Source organism: Leiobunum rupestre, chromosome 1, assembly GCF_980474605.1.
Source record: "Leiobunum rupestre chromosome 1, qqLeiRupe1.1.hap1, whole genome shotgun sequence".
Lineage (NCBI taxonomy): Eukaryota > Metazoa > Arthropoda > Arachnida > Opiliones > Sclerosomatidae > Leiobunum > Leiobunum rupestre.
The window spans coordinates 38,585,509-38,607,180 of NC_143384.1; the positions used below are offsets into that span (position 1 = coordinate 38,585,509).

Sequence of the window (21,672 nt, forward strand, 5' to 3'; positions counted from 1 at the left end):
TAAATCAAGATTAAATTATATTAATCTTTGGAGAGATGGAGAGGGTCCTAATTAAAATACCACTGATCTGCTTTTCGAGTACTCCCCAACATTGGGCTACACAAAGTGTCTAAAAATGATCGGATTCCTGGCAGCAGTATAGCTCACACCAGTTCCTTTCAAGGTAAAACCTTTTTAACAGAGAAGCTCATATCAAAAGCATTATAATTATAATACAATTAAGGCTCTGCAACCAACTAACGCCAAGATAACTTAGAGTCTCTTAAAGCCATTGCGACACTCTACGTTACTCTGACGTCTGTAATGTAGCCCAACATGATTGGCTCAGTAATAATGATAATTGCGTGATTAGATATTTGACTACGTTTCATTGGCTACTAAAATGGATGTGGGACTAAATCAAAGCTAAAACAAGCAAAAGAAATTATCTAGTGTACATTATTTAGGCTCGGTCTGGGGACTCTAAGCTATCTGTAAAAATCTAGACTAAATAATAATTTTTGTACGTCACATAATACAAATTAGATTAAACATATTATTACTTAAATTAACCCCAATGTTTTTTTTTAAAAGTATATTTTGTTGCGAGTTGGTTATATATTTATCAGTATTTTTGCATATATATTACGATTGTTCAATTATAATTTGGCACTCATTACGAAAATTAATAACGGCGGCGCGCACAGTATCACAAATTGAGGTGATATATATATATATATACGGCGACGTAGCGCCATCTACAATCGCTCTCGTAAAAAACCCCTAAACAAATTAAAAAGTAACAGTAACTCACAGATTCTTCTCCGATAGAGGGCGACCGGGTCTCCGAGATTGGCGTAAATATTACGCGCACGCGCGGTGTGGTTTTATAGATGCGACGCGAAATCACTCACTAGCGCGTGCAGTCGAGTCACCGCACGCTCCCGAACCAAGGGACCCAAACGAAAAATCCCACAAAGACCACGACGTAGAGTCGGGGTAATGGCGACGTGACGTCGCAGGCTGATGACATCACTTCCACTTGGCACTCCATGGCGTGGTTCGAAAGGTCCACTAACGGTATCACCTCCCCCGTCTCTGGCATGACGCAGCTGGGACGCGTGACGAAGTGGTGGACCGACAAAGCGGCGTCGAACTGCAACAGTTGCACCCGCAGCGTTTCCCGCATCCATCGACGAATCCACTGTCCCACCCAGACCAATTCGCAAGAGCAGACGAACGGGTTGTCCGATAACTTCACGCCACCTGAAAAAAAGAAATACGACGGTGGCTTTCAAAATTCCATCTTAACAGAATGAAGTTCAAAGGCTAGGAAAGCCCCAAAACGGATTGTATCACACCAAGATCAAAATAAAAATCCCCACTCCAAGGCCCAAAGAGATTAAACTTCCTGTTTCAAAAGACCACATCTTCAAGTTCCAAAGAGGAACCCCAACTCGAGTTCAAAAGAGACCCACCACTCCTAGTTCAAAGGAGGACCTCCATCTCGAGTTCAAAAGAGACCCAACCCACTCGAGTTCAAAAGAGACCCAACCCACTCGAGTTCAAAAGAGACCCAACCCACTCGAGTTCAAAAGATACCCAACCCACTCGAGTTCAAAAGAGACCCAACCCACTCGAGTTCAAAAGAGACCCAACCCACTCGAGTTCAAAAGAGACCCAACCCACTCGAGTTCAAAAGAGACCCAACCCACTCGAGTTGAGAAGAGACCCAACCCACTCGAGTTCAAAAGAGACCCAACCCACTCGAGTTCAAAAGAGACCCAACCCACTCGAGTTCAAAAGAGACCCAACCCACTTCAGTTCAAAAGAGACCCAACCCACTCGTGTTGAGAAGAAACCCAACCCATTCGAGTTGAGAAGAAACCCAACCCAATGATGTATTGATAAGTAATGACATAAATAAATGTATAAAAATAGAAAATCAAAATAAAACCCACTCGAGTTCAAAAGAGACCCAATCCACCTGAGTTCAACAGATAAACACCAGTTTAAAAATTTGTGAGTTTACCGGTTAAATGTTTGGTACTGAAATCCTTGCTAAATTTGGACAATTTGATAACTTGCTGGTCGATACCAGTCAACAAATTATTTCGAACGTCCAAGGTCAAATAGCGGACATCGGCCAAATACTTGACCATATAGTGTGGGAGTTTTCGCACGCTGGTCCCGGTAATTCGGAGCACAAGGTCGTGGGTGTGGTGTAGTCCCAGAAAGGCGTCCGGCAAAATGTTCTCCAAGCGTCTACCCGTCACGATCAATTCGCGAAGTTTGGCCCCGAATGTCCATTGCAGCTGGTGCGACAAAGTGGTCTCCTCTAACTCCACCAGGATTTTTTTCAGAGATTCCGACTTAGACAGCACGTCGTGAAGCCGGAAAGAACGAAGAAGTGGATACGTTGTTGTTTTGAACGATGTTAGGAATCTAAACGCAAAAATACCCCAACTTTGAAAAATATATGCCAAGGCTTAACTGAGATAGGTTCGCGTCTATAGCAGTGCAACAACAAATTTCACTATAAGCGTGTTTCAATAATCTCTGCCGCATGCGCAGTTAGGCGAAAAAGCATACCTATGCGTGACCTCGGTGACCTATGACGTCAGTTTAGACTTCCCTTAGTTTCTTAAAAGTACCATCCCAATAGATATTTTTAAGTTCGATAGATGGCGTTGTGGTTATTGAAACTCACTTATTCGGAACCGTATCAGAGGGGACGGTATTCCCCACAGCAAGGTCCGGGAAAGTGACTAGCTTTTCGAGACCGAGCAAGTATTTTCCCGAAGCAACCATGGGCCAAATAATGATAAATCCAGGACATGCCTCTGGTACCTTCATACGTACTAAATCGGTCGTCCACCAAAAGTAACGGGCGTCCATTTTAGTAGGCGGGGGAAACGGTGCAAATAAAAAAAATTGGGAGCAAAATCAAGCAGAAATTTCCGGTTTCCCGAACGCCATCTTGTGTTGACTAAGTCGAAATTCGGAAATAAGTGGCGGTTGTAATTCGAAAATCCTGCCACATTGGCCCCTCATTTTTAGATTATTGTTAAAGATTCTAGGAAAGTATATGTTTAATATTATATAATTATACGTATTATACTAATTATGAACCTAGTACGTAAAAAAAGTACTTACATTAATAACCACACTAGATATGATAACCGTGAATAAATATTCCAGGATATTTTTGAAAACTGCCCCTAAACAATTTGCCACCAAAATGACGTAGGTCCGCGATCGCGCATTTTTCACAATAGGGGGCAATAGTGGTCGGGTGTTAGCGCTGTTGGACGGGTTTTTCGCATAGAGTCATGTCCTGGATTTATCATTATTTGGCCCATGAAGCAACTAAGGGCCGATTTCAGCCCCTTGTATCTCCGCAACCACTCAGAGTAGCGAGACAAGCAATATACCATTGGAAAGACCAGACGCATACGACCAACATACAATAAAACTATAAATCGGGGGCTGTTATGCTAATTATATAATCCTTTACAATGCAGTCCATAGGTAGCTCCTTTTAACTTAACATGCTAATAATGCGACGTAGTTCAAAGATAGTCAAAATGTCAAAAAAAACTTTCATCTTCTTCTTCTTGCAGACCGCTCTAGAGCAAAAACTACTTATCCGATTTGCATAAAAATTGGTGTCCACCTTCCACTTGCTTTCCCGTTGTGGCCCGCATATCACGCTACTTGACATCAAATACGCGGCCTTTTTTTCATGATTTGCAAGATCTATTTTATTCATGAAAAAAAAAAAGTCCGCGCAAGGTTTAGCGTATTTGATGTAGCGTGATATGTGGGCTTTTCTTTAGCAAGTGTTATGAACAGGCCCATATAGAACTAGTCCATATTTCTAATTTGCAGTGGCGTAGCCAGAAATTCGTCAAGGAGGGGTCGAAGTATCATGTGAATGTTAAGAGGGGGTAGCGAAATTGGTGAAAATTTAGTACAGTTAAAGGTAGAGCCAAGGAGAGGGTTTTTGACACGGAAACCCCCTTGTCTACGCCACTGCTGATTTGACAACGAATACTGGCGGAAAATTTAAGACCTTGCCCATGGTTTGATTTCACTACGTTCATTAGCTGAGACATTAGGACGTAGTGTTGGGCAGAGGACCTTGCGAATTTTAACCTTGGCCAGATTCTAATATTTAGACAAAGGAATTGGTAACTTACTTCAAATGATGCAAGGCTCTCGTGTCCATAACCCGGAGACTCAAGGCCCTCATATCGAGCTCCTGGAGGTTATTCAGCCCATGGAATGTGGAAACATCTATCGTCTCGATGGGATTGTAGGCGATGTCCAGGCCCCTCAAATTGTGCAAGTACTTCCACAGATGCCTCGGAATATCATTGAACATATTGTGTGATATGTCCAAGTACCTCAATTGGATGATCTCCGTGAAGGCTTCCTCCGAGATATTCGTTAACTTATTAGACGCCAACATCAAACGCCTCAACTTCCTCAGCGGTATAACCGGGACTGAGGCTAAGCTGGTATTGGTCAAGTCCAAATCCCTTAAGGACCTTAACGGCTCCAACGGTCCCTTCTCCAAACGCCATATGGGATTGTGCGACAAGTCCAAATGGTACAGATTGTCCATGTCCTTAAACGTATCTTCCGATAGTCCACCGATTCGGTTACGAGAAGCGTTCAGGTGCAATAAATTCACCAAATGACTTAGCTCGGACGCAGGCAGGACTGCTACATAGTTTTCCGAAAAGTCCAAGTACCTTAAGGTATAACGGACCGCTTGCAAAGGCGCCAATGGGGCCTTAATCAGCCCATTACGGGACACGTCCAACTTCTCGAGTACCGTGTTGGCGAACGCGTCAATGGGAATATGGCTGATGTTGTTTACGGACAAGTCCAGGAACCTGAGACGCGTAAGTCCCATGAAAGTTTCGGAATGGAAGGTGGTGAGGCGGTTACCTCCCAGGTTAATTATTTGTATCTCGGGACATCCTTTGAAGACGTTCTGCGATAGTACGGATAAGTTGTTGTGATCTAACCACAATATCTGCAAATGCTTAGCCTCCACAAACTGATCGTCACGCAAACTATTAAATTTGTTATAGCTGAGAAACAAGTGTTGCAAAGTCCGGCTGATAGGTTTGAAGAACCCCCGCGGTATGCTGCTTAGATGATTGTGGCTAAAGTCCAAACTCCTGACCTTCACAACCACTACGTCGGTTCTGCTTAGGTTGTCGAAGTACTTGGGGGGCGTATGCAGCGTGCTGATGTTGTTGCTACTGGCGTTGATGAAAATGGGACCTCCACCGGCGTTTTCAAACATACCCCAAGAAAACTTCGTCAGTAGATTCTCTTGGACGTACAGATTAGTCAGTCGGGTTAGATTGTGGAAAGCTTCGTCTTCAATGTTGCTAATCAGGTTGGCAGTCAGGATCACCGTGTGCAATTTGGGCAGATTGGAAAAAGCCCATTTGTTGACGTAGCGGAGTTTATTGGCCAGCAAGACCACGTTGGTCAGTTGCGGCAGGCCGTAAAACGTTCGCGTCTCCAAGCTTTCGATCATGTTGTACGATAACAGCACATTGCTGAGTCGGCTATGAACCTTCTCTTGGAACAGACCTTTGATGTAGCGTAGTTTACCAGCGACCAAGTCCAGATGGACGACGGAAGGGTAACCGGACAGTCCGGTGGTGGTTAAGGTCTTTAAATCGTTATGATTAAGTTGCAACCATTCCACCTTCTCCATATACTGTTCTCCCACTTTGAAGGCTATGTCCGTGTACCCTTCGTCGCATCCCAATTCCAGGATATCCAACTTGGACCTCAAAGGTAGCAGAAACATCGGATCGGGTCTGGAAAACTTGTTATACGAGATACGTAGCTCTTTCAACTTTGGCGTGAACAAGAAGACCTCGGGAGCCAGCGAAACCAGACCGTTATTGTCCATATTGAGCGACTGCAGGGAGTTACCCCAACCGTGAAAATCGCGTTCGCCGAGATGTTTGATGCGGTTACCTTGCATGTTCAATTTCATCACCGTCTTCAGCACGGACAAAGCATCCAGGGGCATTTCTTTCAATCGGTTTTCGGACAAGTCCAGCACTTCCAGCGTATCTCGAAAACCGTAAAAGACGAGATGGTCCAAGCGTCTCAGTTCATTCGCTTTCAGATACAACTGCCTCAAAACCACCAGGTGCTTCAGCGATTGCGGCGTTTTCTCGATCATATTGTAACTCAAATCCAAGGCTTTGAGGGAATTCGTGATACCCGCGAACGCCGACTCCGCGATATTCACTAAACGATTATTAGAAATGGACAAACGTTCCACTCCGACGTTGAAGAACGCCCGACTCGGTATGCTCCTAATGAAGTTGAAGTCCAAATGCAAGTCCCGGACACTTAGGGTATTATTGAAAATGTTTTCATTCAAATGCGTCAGAAGGTTATAGCTCAGGTCCAGTTTGAGCAGCGTGTTAACGGACAGGTGAATCTTTCTGGGTAGATGGCGTATTAGGTTGCCACTCAGTTGCAAAATAGCCAAGGCGTCCAGGTTGGCCAACGCCGTAGAAGGCACATTGGGTATGATATTATCTCTCAAAGACAGCCGGTTCAAGGCTGGTGGAAACGGCTTGCCTTCGAGGTGGTTCAAACGATTGTCCTCGATGTCCAACGCGGTGAGGTTGGACAGCGGCGCAAAGCACCCGTCGTGCAGGGCGGCCACATTGTTACGGCCCAGAAAAATGCTACGAATCGACGACCTGGACTCGAGACTCCACCACATTTCGGAATCGACGGTGTCGATGTCGTTGAAATGGAGATTCAGCCATTGCAAGTAGGCCAAATTGCGGATGGCCTCGACGGGTATCTCCTCGATCTTGTTGAAGCTGGCGTCGATGGAGGTCAGGAAGTGTTCCGTGCCTCGGAAGGCGTGCGGCGCCACCTCCAGGATGTTGTTGTTATTGACGCGCAAGGAGGAGACGCGGGATCCACCCAGGGCATCGTTTTGCAGGATTTCGAGGCCGGCCTTGCTGACCTCCACTTGGTACAGGTCCTCCAGGGGCAGCGAGGGGAGGGTGCCGAATGGGACGCCGTAGCAGCGCACTTCCAAAGGTTGGGCGTCGCAGCTGCACAGCGGGTTGAAGGGGCAGAAGTGTACGGATGCGCTTGGGTTCCACTGGAAGACCACCAGCCACAATGCTAACAGCCACTTTGACCACATCTGTAGGTGAGTAGACAAGTCATTCGAAAATACGTTTACGTTTGAAACAAGGGGCAGATCACGTTCCTCTTTCGGGTGCATACCTCATCGGATTTAATCCGATTAAATGTATTAAATCGTGTTAGTTAAATTTTTGATCGCGATTTAATCACGATCTAATTTTTTTAGTAAATTGGTTTTTTACTCGTGATTTATTCAGGTTAATAATTATTTAGTCGGCTTAATCGTGATTTAATCAGCTTAATCACGATTAAATCGATTTAATCACGATGTAATTTTTGGAATAAATTTGTTCTTTAATCGCGATTTATTCAGGTTAATAGTGATTTAATCGGCTTAATCGCGATTTAATCGAGTTAATCGTTAATATAAATCAATTTAATAACGATCTAATCTTTTAATCGCGATTTAATCACTAACTAATTTTTGAAATAAATTTGTTTTTGAATCGTGATTTATTCAGGTTAATAATTATTTGGTCGGCTTAATCGTGATTTAATCAGCTTAATCATGATTAAATCGATTTAATCACGATGTAATTTATGGAATAAATTTGTTTATTAAGAGCTCTCAACAGTCATTCTCAGTGAGAATAAATAAATACATTCTTGAAGTGGCGAATTAACAATTAAGCTAAGTAGAAATTCGCCGGAATATTGCCAAAAAAAAGTGGAGTCCGTCACAAGGTCAAAAGGGTCCTAATAATGATAAAAAAAATAACGTACTTTCAGCCCAATTCCATAGATCAATGCTGCTCAACTACTGTCCGGATCTGGTCAGAACAAACCATCGAAATCAACCTGAAACCAAAAAAGGAAAACATAAATAAGACGCAACGAATAGACTAACCACAATCCCACGACTCAAAATAGATAATAATAAAACGCTAACGTAAAAACAATCGTACCTACATAAAAAACCAAATCAAAAGTGGACTCCACTTTCGAAAAACACACGGTAAAATATTCCCCTTTTCCCTCAATTTTCAAGAAGGTCAAAACAACAAAAAAAATGTAACTTTCATGATTCGCAGAGTTTTTCCACAGCAACAAAATAACGTAATACCAGACGAAACCCTCTCCATAATACTGTTCATTCTTTGAAAAACACTTTTTCGTGGTTTTTTTTCATCGAACAAAGATAAAAGAAACAAAGCCTAGAATAACGCAGTAAGAAATGCTATGATAAATATACTCGGGCCTTGGCCAAATTTCTAAATTCAGGGGGGGGTAGAAACGCGAGACGGTATTCCCCCGTTTCCTAAATAGGCGCCTCCCCCTAACGCTATATTTTGCACCCCTCCGTAGCCAAGTAACTTCCAGAATCATCGACACAAAAAAATAAAACAAAACTGCGGGTGGGTTGGGTTGTATTCCATCCTACTTTCAAGAAATATGTTTTTTTTTGGCGCTAGGAAACGGCTCCCTGTAGATTAGAGCATTTCGGTGCATTAGTAAAACTCCCCCGCCGGTTAGCCGTTTTTAACGCAATCCATCCCTCCCAGGCTCCCCCTTTCGTAGGAATACATAGACCTGCGTAGAATTCATGGGCCAGAATAAAAAGTACGCTTCAGTCGAGGTTCGAACAAGGCGTCGCTAAACGCGCCATCTAGGTTTCAAATGTAGAACGAATGATCCACGTTATTTAAAGTAAGTGGTGGCTCGACGTGAAGTAGCTCTTTTTTCAATAGATGTCGCTAGCGTCGGAATCAAAAAGGCGGTACTTATAGGTACCCTTCGCGTCGATTGGATCGTTTGTACTTTGTACATTGGTCAATAACGTAAATTACAGCAATTTATGTACATGGGATATAGGTTTCGAACTTAGGAAATATAGCGCCATCTGCCTTAATATCCGTGAACTAAATATGTGAAGAAATAGCAGACGACTTTTGAATTTCAGTTGAACTTTTAGCTGTTGTACAAAAATAACTTTGAACGTGCAGCCAGCTTTCATATAATCAATTTTAAACTCGGTCGGTAGGCGGCGATACCAATGACCAAAATTTAAACTATGCACGAAGCCTATACAGGGTGTTTGAAAAAATTATGCAAAAATTTGAAAGAGTTGTAAGGGGCGAGTTGAGAAGTATGCCTGTTTTTCCCCATTTTCCTACGATGAGTTAAAAGAGAGCCAGAGAGCTTCAAAGTGTGGCCTACTAGCCCCTGGAAGTAGGCTCCAACAAGTGCAAAACCAAGCAGCAGGGACTTTAAATACTGTTTAAGTTTACTTTTTTACGCTGGTTACCTTGATTTATTTACAAAATCCTTTTTTACCTAGCACACGAACCCAAATCTTAATATTCGCGTTTCCCTGCTGCTTGGTTTTGCGCTTGTTGCGGCCTACTTCCAGGGGCTAGTAGACCACACTTTGAAGCTCTCTGGCTCTCTTTTAACTCATCGTAATAAAATGGGGAAAAAACAGGCATACTTCTCAACTCGCCCCTTACAACTCCTTCAAATTTTTGCATCACCTTTTGAAACAACCTGTATAATTCTTGCTAAAGCCCAATTAGTAGAGTATAAGTTGTCTAACTATAATACCCGACAATGGCTCTCTGACGACGTTATCATTTGGCTATTTGGAATTTTAGCTTCCTTTGACATAAATAGATGTCAGCACGCTCTCCATAAAGTTGCGTTTTTCGAAGAATCTGCTAGATTCATGGCCATCTCTAATAACAAGGCCCTTTTCATAATACAGGTGGCAATGATAGAGTCGACAGTTGCTTTAAGTTTTAGTTAGATTTAAGAAGGAGGTATATTCCAATCGAATACGCGCCTTACGACTGGTTTGTAACGTAACTAGCGTATATCAAGCCTAAATTATGTTACACTTGGTGGAAAAAAAATTTAAATTCCCTAAATATGGAAAAAAGTGGGGGGAAAATAAACTTGTCTACGAAATTACACGATTTTTAATATTTCATCGTAAGCCTTGGAGATATTTGTTCAATTTTTGTAACGTATTCAAAAGTTTATTTCACTTTGAACTGTATGTATATTTTCTTCAATTGTAAGTGTATTCCACAATTTTTTCATAATAATTAATATTTCATCGTAAGCCTTTGCGATATTTCTGCAATTTTTGTAACGTACAGAATATTTTTCTTCAATAGTAAGTTTATTTACGGACTTAATTTATTTATTAATTTATGTAATACAAACTACGTTAACCAATTAAATAATACCACCATCCAATTTAAATGATAAATAACGAATTTGCAATGTCAAATATTGCATCACTTCAAAATACTACATACCGTAAGACGTACAAATATATCACCACAATAAGTCAGTTCGTGCTGGAAATCGACTAGAATACGTTATTTTTACGACCTCTAGCGCGAGAGGGACTCGAAACCTGTAGTTGCGTCATTCGCGAGCTTGTTATTACCTTCTCTCCCACCCCGGGCCGTAATACACGATATGGACTAGCAAGCTGTCGCCATCTATCGGCAACGTTTTCATTTTTTACGTTCCCTCTATACCCTCCCTGACGACTTCTACGCAAGTGACTCCAAAAAAATGCAGCTTCTAGACCCTTTCTCAGACCGGCTAGTACAGTCTGAAAAAATATAATTCATTCCTTTATATTTTGCTTACGTCGAAATCGTAGTCACACGAAACGAAATAAAAAAAAGACTAAATAAAGGTACCCCAATTTCCGCTGATTTGCGAAAAAATCTCGCCTGGAATTGCTGGTAGTTTATTTTAAATTTCTAAACAGAGGGCGGTTATTTTGAGGTTTGCTACGGCGGAAGAATCGCTCATAAAATGCGGGGAATTTGCCAAGGCCATGAACTAAAAAAATTATAGAGGGACTAGTAACTACCGGGAACGTATTTAGGTCGATAAGAACCCTTCAGTCAAGGCTAGAGGGACATGTTATTCTCACTTTCTGAACGATAAAACCAATGCTTAATCAAATTTAGAAGGTTGGATTATGGAAGTGCCATTCAGACTTGATTTCCTCCCCCCTCTTTCATCGTTATTGCACATTAGAGCCATCTAGGTTAGTTACATTTAGTAAAGAAAGTATTAATTTTAATTAAAGCAAGTGGCGGCTCTATCATTGCCACCTGTATTATGAAAAGGCCCCTGTTATGAGACATGGCCAGTAATCTATCAGATTCTTCGAAAAACGGGACTTTAGTGGAGAGCATGGTGCCATCTATTAATGGCCAAGGAAGCTAAAATTCAAAATAGCCAAATGAGAACGTCGTCAGAGAGCCATTGTAGGGTATTATAGTTAGACAACTTATACTCTATTTAATGGGTTTTAACCTAAATTATATGTAACATTGTAAAATATTGTTTATAATTGCTTTAATTTATGTGATTGACCAATTTACAAACGACCCAATCAATGCGAGGGGTACCTATAAGTACCGCCTTTTTGATTTAGATGCTAGCGACATCTATTGAAAAAAGAGTTCCTTCAAGTCAAGCCGCCAATAGCTTTAAATATTTAATCAAAATATCTATTTATTTAATTATATAAGTAAATAAATGTTATTTAAATATTTTCATAATTTATCGACCCCACCATTATTTTCTTCTATTTATCGGAAATAGAGGGAGCTGTTAATAAATCAACCCAAAAATCATCCTGTTTCAACTATGTAGGGGGAGCAGGAGCAACCCTTACTTATTCTGTTACTGGCAACTAACCTGTTTTTGTAAGTATATATTTATTATAAAATAACATATCAAATGGCAAGAACGCAATTTTCAGAACGCACTACAAGCAAATTTTTGGAACAGTAGGAGTCAATATTACAGTTCAATGTTCTTATGGAACTAAATATGTTCTTGCTGCTAGTATGTAAAAATTACTAAAACGCTGCTGTTAGTTCCAATAAGTTTGAAGAAACACAATTTAAACTATTAAGGTGGATAATCTCGGGCGTGACGACCCGCCTTGCAGATAGTTGCGTTGCATCGTATTTAAACGCACTCTCGCAAGCTCAAAATTTGTGTTATATATGAATAAGGTCGCTTACAGTACTTATTATTTCCCACATTTAACCAGAAAGCTCCAGAGCCACTGAGGTACTGACCACTATTGAATATTTCCATTTCAAATGTACTAAAACAAACCGTTCGAAAAATATTAAATTCGCCGAAAGCCGCCGCGAGATGGCGACGTGTCAAGAAATCTTGTTCCGGATTTGTATCGGAAAAGGGGGTAAAATTGAGGGGACGGCAAAAATATCTGGCAGCCTCGTTTGAAACAAACATCTTCAACTCGTAGTATAATAAAATGTATTAGAGATAACTATCCCTGTCAGCTAGGTTATTTAATCCATGGTAGAAGTGAGAAAAAAACAGTAAACAAGAAGACCACGTTATTTTATAGAAAGGCCCATTACTTTACTCGTTTTTCGCGAGATGTCATCGGATTTCGCAAGCTCTTGTCGGATTTCGCGAGATATCGTCGGATTTCGCGAGATGTCATCGGATTTCGCAAGTTCTTGTCGGATTTCGCGAGATGTCATCGGATTTCGCAAGCTCTTGTCGGATTTCGCGAGATATCGTCGGATTTCGCGAGTTCTCGTCAGATTTCGCGAGATGTCATCGGATTTCGCGAGTTCTCGTCGGTTTTCGCGAGATCTCATCGGATTTCGCGAGTTCTCGTCAGATTTCGCGAGATCTCATCGGATTTCGTGAGTTCTCGTCGGTTTTCGCGAGATCTCATCGGATTTCGCGAGTTCTCGTCGGTTTTCGCGAGATCTCATCGGATTTCGTGAGTTCTCGTCGGTTTTCGCGAGATCTCATCGGATTTCGCGAGTTCTCGTCAGATTTCGCGAGATGTCATCGGATTTCGCGAGTTCTCGTCAGATTTCGCGAGATGTCATCGGATTTCGCAAGCTCTTGTCGGATTTCGCGAGTTCTCGTCAGATTTCGCGAGATGTCATCGGATTTCGCAAGCTCTTGTCGGATTTCGCGAGATGTCATCGGATTTCGCAAGTTCTTGTCGGATTTCGCGAGATGTCATCGGATTTCGCAAGCTCTTGTCGGATTTCGCGAGATATCGTCGGATTTCGCGAGATGTCATCGGATTTCGCAAGTTCTTGTCGGATTTCGCGAGATGTCATCGGATTTCGCAAGCTCTTGTCGGATTTCGCGAGATATCGTCGGATTTCGCGAGTTCTCGTCAGATTTCGCGAGATGTCATCGGATTTCGCGAGTTCTCGTCAGATTTCGCGAGATGTCATCGGATTTCGCAAGCTCTTGTCGGATTTCGCGAGTTCTCGTCAGATTTCGCGAGATGTCATCGGATTTCGCAAGCTCTTGTCGGATTTCGCGAGATGTCATCGGATTTCGCAAGTTCTTGTCGGATTTCGCGAGATGTCATCGGATTTCGCAAGCTCTTGTCGGATTTCGCGAGATATCGTCGGATTTCGCAAGCTCTTGTCGGATTTCGCGAGATGTCATCGGATTTCGCAAGTTCTTGTCGGATTTCGCGAGATGTCATCGGATTTCGCGAGATGTCATCGGATTTCGCAAGCTCTTGTCGGATTTCGCGAGATATCGTCGGATTTCGCGAGTTCTTGTCGGATTTCGCGAGATGTCATCGGATTTCGCAAGTTCTTGTCGGATTTCGCGAGATATCGTCGGATTTCGCGAGTTCTCGTCAGATTTCGCGAGATTTCATCGGATTTCGCAAGCTCTTGTCGGATTTCGCGAGATGTCATCGGATTTCGTAAGTTCTTGTCGGATTTCGCGAGATGTCATCGGATTTCGCAAGTTCTTGTCGGATTTCGCGAGATGTCATCGGATTTCGCAAGTTCTTGTCGGATTTCGCGAGATGTCATCGGATTTCGCAAGTTCTTGTCGGATTTCGCGAGATGTCATCGGATTTCGCAAGTTCTTGTCGGATTTCGCGAGATGTCATCGGATTTCGCAAGTTCTTGTCGGATTTCGCGAGATGTCATCGGATTTCGCAAGTTCTTGTCGGATTTCGCGAGATATCGTCGGATTTCGCGAGTTCTCGTCAGATTTCGCGAGATTTCATCGGATTTCGCAAGCTCTTGTCGGATTTCGCGAGATGTCATCGGATTTCGTAAGTTCTTGTCGGATTTCGCGAGATGTCATCGGATTTCGCAAGTTCTTGTCGGATTTCGCGAGATATCGTCGGATTTCGCGAGTTCTCGTCAAATTTCGCGAGATTTCATCGGATTTCGCAAGCTCTTGTCGGATTTCGCGAGATGCCATCGGATTTCGCAAGTTCTTGTCGGATTTCGCGAGATGTCATCGGATTTCGCGAGTTCTCGTCAGATTTCGCGAGATATCATCGGATTTCGCAAGTTCTTGTCGGATTTCGCGAGATGCCATCGGATTTCGCAAGTTCTTGTCGGATTTCGCGAGATATCGTCGGATTTCGCGAGTTCTCGTCAGATTTCGCGAGATATCATCGGATTTCGCAAGTTCTTGTCGGATTTCGCGAGATGTCATCGGATTTCGCAAGTTCTTGTCGGATTTCGCGAGATGTCATCGGATTTCGCAAGTTCTTGTCGGATTTCGCGAGATGTCATCGGATTTCGCAAGTTCTTGTCGGATTTCGCGAGTTCTCGCCGTATCCAGACTGAATTTCGGATTTTTTGGAAAGTGTGCCAGATTTCTTTGAATGACCGCCCCCCGCTTAAATTTCTTTTTTTAATTACCAACAATTTAATTTAAAAATTCCATTGCATTTGAAATGGAATTCGTAACATTCTTTCTTGTGACGATTTTAAATTCCTAAAATCGGAAAAAGGAAGAAGCTTTATTTTTATTAAAATCTGATTGCAGGGTGTATTAATGTGGCTCAGAAACGCTTGTAGTCAATAATTTAGGTCTCCAAAATACTTTTATCGTGAGAAATAAATTATTTACTTCCAACATCAAAAATAATTCACGAAATTTAAAAAGAGGCCTAAGGGCGGCCATTTCCCAAGACGGCGGACAAAAGTGAGCTTGGAGACCTCCAATAATTCCCTCCCTACAAATGACACGGAAAAACGGCTGGCATTAGCCCATTTTTAATTTATCTTTATTGGGCTATTTGTATTTTAAAGCAAATGGCGGCTAGACGACACGTCAAGTAGCTTTTTTTTTCAATAGATGTCGCTAGCGTCGAAATCAAAAAGGCGGTACTTATAAGTACCCCTCGCGTTGATTGGATCGTTTGTAAATCGGTCAATAACATAAATTAGTGCAAATATGAACAATATTTTACATGGGATATATAATTAGGTTTAAGCCCACTAAATAGAGTATAAGTTGTCTATCTATAATACCCTACAATGGCTCTCTGACGACGTTATCATTTGGCTATTTTGAATTTTAGCTTCCTTTGTCATAAAATAGATGGCACCACGCTCTCCATTAAAGTCGCGTTTTTTCGAAGAATCGGATTGATTCATGGCCATCTCTAATAACAGGGGCCTTTACATAATACAGGTGGCAATGAAAAGAGCCGACAGTTGCTTTAAACAAAGCCAGAGGGGGTACAGTGTGCACTTGCGCTCCCCACAAAACTAAAATCCTGGCGTACTAGACTACAGCGCCTCCACGTTGGCCCGAAATGAACTAGAATATTACAGAAAGCAGGGAGATGTCTCGAGCCATGCCGAAGACGCAAAAGTCACAGCCCAATCCGTTCATTGATCTCGAGTCGCATTCGACCAGCGAAGAAAAATCTTTTCCGGTCAACAGAAAATAAAAGATTTTCTATTTTAGGCAGTCCAACCATTTAAAACACTCTCGAAGAAGACGTTTCCGTCAATAGACGGATAATACACCAAAGCAGAGATTCGATTTTCCAAATTCGGGTTCAGTGAATTCCACCTTCCAGGAGACTCGCTAGAGATAGATATAAAAAGAAAACAGAACGCCAAAAAGCGCTAAGCCTAACTTTCAATATTACAGATAGAAACAACTACAGCCTTCTAACATCCAGGATGAGAAACTAAACTTTTTATGAGCTTCGTGCCCCCTGGTGTGCCACGCGCGCGCAAAATAAAAAATAAAAAACTTCGGCGGAGTTTGGCGTTATTACACTTTCTTTTTAGCAAGCCGCTTCTTGGATGGCGCCAGAGTTATAATCTGATAAAGGCGTCATGTTTCGTAAATTTCCTCTTGGTTAACAAAGTTGCCAAAGGTAGAGCGACCATTGTGATATCCGCTAAATTGATATAGTGGGGCTGGAGGCTAAATTTACATGCGGAATTTTATAATTCAATTAATATTACCGAGAATGTATTTATTTATACTCAGGGAGAATGAATATGTCGAGATTATTTTTAGCGTTTCTCCAATTCCACCCGTTGGGGCCCCAGGTATGCTCCTCCGCTTTAATAAAATCAAATAATACCGCAATCTCATTGGTTCTTAAAAATTACGTTTTTCGACACGATTAACGCTGCTGCGAGGACGCAAAAAATAAGACCGCCTCCTTTTTGTCTCCCCCCCCCCCCTTAGCGTGACGGGGTTAGGGCCTCAACGTGTCCGTCGATAGTCTTGACATATTCATTCTCCCTGAGTAAAAATAAATACATTCTTGATATTAAGAAATAAATTAAGAAATAAATTAATATTAAATTAAGAAATAAATTAATATTAAATTAAGAAATAAATTAATATTAAATTAAGAAATAAATTAATATTAAATTAAGAAATAAATTAATATTAAATTACGAAATAAATTAATATTAAATTACGAAATAAATTAATATTAAATTAAGAAATAAATTAATATTAAATTAAGAAATAAATTAATATTAAATTTAGAAATAAATTAAGAAATAAATTAATATTAAATTAAGAAATAAATTAATATTAAATTAAGAAATAAATTAATATTAAATTACGAAATAAATTAATATTAAATTACGAAATAAATTAATATTAAATTAAGAAATAAATTAATATTAAATTAAGAAAGAAATTAATATTAAATTACGAAATAAATTAATATTAAATTTAGAAATAAATTAATATTAAATTTAGAAATAAATTAAGAAATAAATTAATATTAAATTTAGAAATAAATTAATATTAAATTTAGAAATAAATTAAGAAATAAATTAATATTAAATTAAGAAATAAATTAATATTAAATTAAGAAATAAATAGAGAATTAAATTAAGAAATAAATAGAGAATTAAATTAATAATTAAATTAAGAAATAAATTAATATTAAATTAAGAAATAAATTAATATTAAATTAAGAAATAAATTAATATTAAATTAAGAAATAAATTAATATTAAATTAAGAAATAAATTAATATTAAATTAAGAAATAAATTAATATTAAATTAAGAAATAAATTAATATTAAATTAAGAAATAAATTTATATTAAATTACGAAATAAATTAATATTAAATTAAGAAATAAATTAATATTAAATTAAGAAATAAATTAAGAAATAAATTAATATTAAATTAAGAAATAAATTAATATTAAATTTAGAAATAAATTAAGAAATAAATTAATATTAAATTAAGAAATAAATTAAGAAATAAATTAATATTAAATTAAGAAATAAATTAAGAAATAAATTAATATTAAATTAAGAAATAAATTAATATTAAATTAAGAAATAAATTAAGAAATAAATTAATATTAAATTAAGAAATAAATTAATATTAAATTTATAAATAAATTAAGAAATAAATTAATATTAAATTAAGAAATAAATAGAGAATTAAATTAAGAAATAAATAGAGAATTAAATTAATAATTAAATTAAGAATTAAATTAAGAATTAAATTAAGAATTAAATTTAGAAATAAATTAAGAATTAAACTAAGAAATAAATTAAAAAGTAAATTAAGAGATAAATTTAGAATTAATATTAAATTAATATTAATAATATATTAAGAATGAAGTAAAAATAAATTAAGAATAATTTTAAATAAATTAATATTAAATTAAGAAATAAATAAATTTTAATTAAGAAACATTAATTTTAATATGTAATTAAGAAATTTATTTTAAATAAATAAATATTTAATTAAGAAATATATTAATTTTAAAGAAATTAATATTTAATTAAGAAATATATTAATTTTAAAGAAATTATTCTGAAATTAAGAAATATATTAATTTTAAAGAAATTAATGTGAAATTAAGAAATATATTAATTTTAAAGAAATTAATATGAAATTAAGAACTACATTAATATTATATTAAGAAATGTATTAATATTATATTAAGAAATGTATTAATATTATATTAAGAAATGTATTAATATTATATTAAGAAATTTATTAATATTATATTAAGAAATGTATTAATATTATATTAAGAAATGTAGTAATATTATATTAAGAAATGTATTAATATTAAATTATTATTATGAATTAATTAATTTTAAATTATTATTATGAATTAATTAATTAATTTTAAATTACTATTTTAAATTAATTATTTTAAATTATCATTATGAATTAAATAATTTTAAATTATTATTATGAATTAATTATATTTAAATTATTACTAATAATTAATAAATTTTAAATTATTATTACGAATTAATTATATTTAAATTATTACTAATAATTAATAAATTTTAAATTATTATTACGGATTAATTATATTTGAATTATTACTAATAATTAATAAATTTTAAATTATTATTATGAATTAATTTATATTAAAATAAAATTAGGAATTCAATTACTATTATATGAAAAGTAAGAATAATATTTATATTAAATTAAAATTAGGAATTAAATTACTAATAAATGAAAAGTAAGAATAATATTTATATTAAATTAAAATTAGGAATTAAATTAAACTAACTGAATACTAAAATATTATTACGGTGCTTTTCTCGTCAAATGTTCGGGTTTCACGAATGTAGCTGGTGACTTAAGCGCCGAACTATATATGGCCTTTTGTGAACTTGTTTCTTCTTTCGTAGTCTCTAAGGCCAACATTTCTCAAAAGAAGGCGTTGGAGTAGAACAACGAAAACAACAAGAAAAACAAACAGAATTCCTTTCTCATAACTGATGAATCAAAAACACTCGTTAGAAGAATATCTTTTACAAGAAGCCACTTCGTTTTTTTTGGGACATAACAAAAAATAATTAATTTTCCAACGTAGTCCGTGTTTGTAGTCTGCTTTTTATTTTTAACGGTCACTTTCGCGTATAATACTATTATCATTTCATTTTACGACAAGCGTCCGCGGAGTGGATTTGCGGGACCGTTGTGGTTATAAAATTGTTATGACAATGCTTAATCTGGTTTTACATAACACTAGCTGAACCCGGCAGACGGTTGTACTGCAAGTGTATATTTGTTTGTTAATGCGGAAAAATGAAAGATAACTCCTACTGATTAGGTTTCATTATTTTTATTGGTATAAATTGATGATGAACTATATACATTTTTTTAATGTTGTAAGTCGGAAAATTTTCCGGAAAATGACCGAGGCCTTTTTTTCCGGAAAATTTTCCGTATTTTTCTGCAAACATTAAAAAAATATTTTCATCCCATGATTAGTCTAATATTGTTTGCAAATTTATATAAAGTGGTATTTTCGCCTGATTTTTTCGAATCTCAAAGTAAAACTAAACCTCTAGACTAGTTTAAACTGATTAACAATGTAACACTGTTAATGTTTTGTAGTATGTTTACTGATATTAGACATTTTATATAGATAAAAAGTTAAAAACCCTTAAAAAGTAATTTATGTTTAAATTTTTTATTTTCCCGGAATATTAAAATAATAATTCACGTTAATAATCTATATTTTTGACTATTCTATTCGCTATGTCATCGAACTAACTTAAAATTCTGATTTGGTGTATAGATGGACAGATTGAACGGTATAGAAGTTGATGCGCTGTGGAGAGTTAAAGTGAAATGGATAGCGTAAAAACACTGAGATGTGCCAACTTTCATGGTGATCGGTCAAACAATGTTGGAGTTGATCAATCTTTTACATATTACCACCATCCATTTTTATTTTGCATAACATTAGCAACGGGCTTTTTTTTCGCGCCAAAACGTGGGATCCGCCATTTTGTTCAATCTAAGACGGGTAAACATAGCTATCATGAATATAAAGGATTTTGATATTTTCAGATCGCGTAGCACGCGCAGGGCAGCAAAAGATGATCAAAATCTATCTTGAGAACCGTTGAGATCAGATACTCGGTTCGAATTAGACAGGTGTGCGCATTGCCCCCTGGATTAAGAGAAGGCCTAGAAATGGGCAGGTGTTGAATTTTTGAAACTGGCAAAATCAAAGTTTTAGTTTTATGCCTCTGTTGGCCAAAAGATGGCCCTAGATCTTTCCATTTTGACGTCATCAAGTCAGGCTAACAGCGAAAGATCGGCTGCTATGGCTTAAGGGCATTGGCTTATGCGAGAATATTTAAAATTCCCGCCTTGATCGTCTCGATATAAAGGTTGGAAATCGCGCCATCTATTGAGTGTTTCGCGAGCGTGTAAAAAATGTTTGCGGCCCTGTAGAAAAACGATTTCTACGCCTCTTAATCCAGGAGGCAATGGTGTGCGTCTTAGCATTTTACGTCCAAGTGGCTCTGAACCAATTTAAATTCGCCAAGGACATAAACACAATAAATCACAAAGTTCATAAATAAAAATACTTTTCAATTAGCTCTGCCTCGTTTTAAAGTGGTCACCCTGTATACCTAAGACGTATATAGCTGAGGTTAACTACATAAAGATAATATATTTCAAAATATAGCACCATTAAAAAAGGAATATTAACATAATTTGTGAGATATCGTTATTGCACTGTATACAATGGTTTTTTTTAAAAACTGAACTGATAAAATTTTAAATTTTACCAAACTTTCTTCCTTCAGGCTTTCACACTAAAAAGGTAGAAAGGATGATGTAGAAATATGAAAATAATTTTCCTAAATAACCACCTACAATTCGCGACCGAACCGAGTCTAGGTGGCGTAACGGTGCTAGCTTCTCCGAGCTAGCGACTATGATCTAGCGCTGCTACAGACAAATTAAAAAGTCGTATGAACGTTTTTTCTTAAATAAACTTATCAATATATATAAGCAAATGATGTAAAAATTATAATAAAATGCCTCTTGGCAAGAGGAACCGGGTTCGATCCCTGATTAAGTTTTCAAGTTATCTCCTCACTGGTTAGTGGGATTTCCCCTCGAGTTCTTCGGTTTCCCCTTCCATAAAAACTTGTTGGGCCAATGGTGATGACTTGGGTATTAGCTTAACTGATTATTACTAATATTTCTTCGGAAATTATTTTGAAAAATCAATTGGAATGTCTTAATGTTTAAAATGTTGTTCATTGTCGATTTTGTTTTAAGTTGGGCGTAATGTAGACCTATATGATTTGCCATGGAAACCGAAAATATTTTTTTAAAACAAAAAAAATATTTTTTTCTTATTTTACTAAATACATTGTTACAATTTACCCAAACTTGATGAAATTTACCCAAATGTAGTCAAAATTACCCATTTCACG

General features: G+C 37.5%; 1 protein-coding gene across 1 annotated transcript in view; it reads right to left on the minus strand.

Moving 5' to 3' along the window:
• Positions 1-651: 651 nt before the first annotated feature.
• LOC149962761 (uncharacterized) overlaps positions 652-21,672 on the minus strand; it is a 221,415-nt gene continuing 200,394 nt past the window's right edge. The window contains exons 3-6 of the mRNA XM_090180054.1: positions 7,924-7,998; positions 4,182-7,198; positions 2,012-2,424; positions 652-1,245 (exon numbers count right to left, since the gene is read on the minus strand). Coding sequence (XP_090036180.1) covers positions 911-1,245; positions 2,012-2,424; positions 4,182-7,198 — 3,765 coding nt within the window. The 5' untranslated portion in view covers positions 7,924-7,998 and the 3' untranslated portion in view covers positions 652-910. The remainder of the gene's footprint in view (positions 1,246-2,011; positions 2,425-4,181; positions 7,199-7,923; positions 7,999-21,672) is intronic.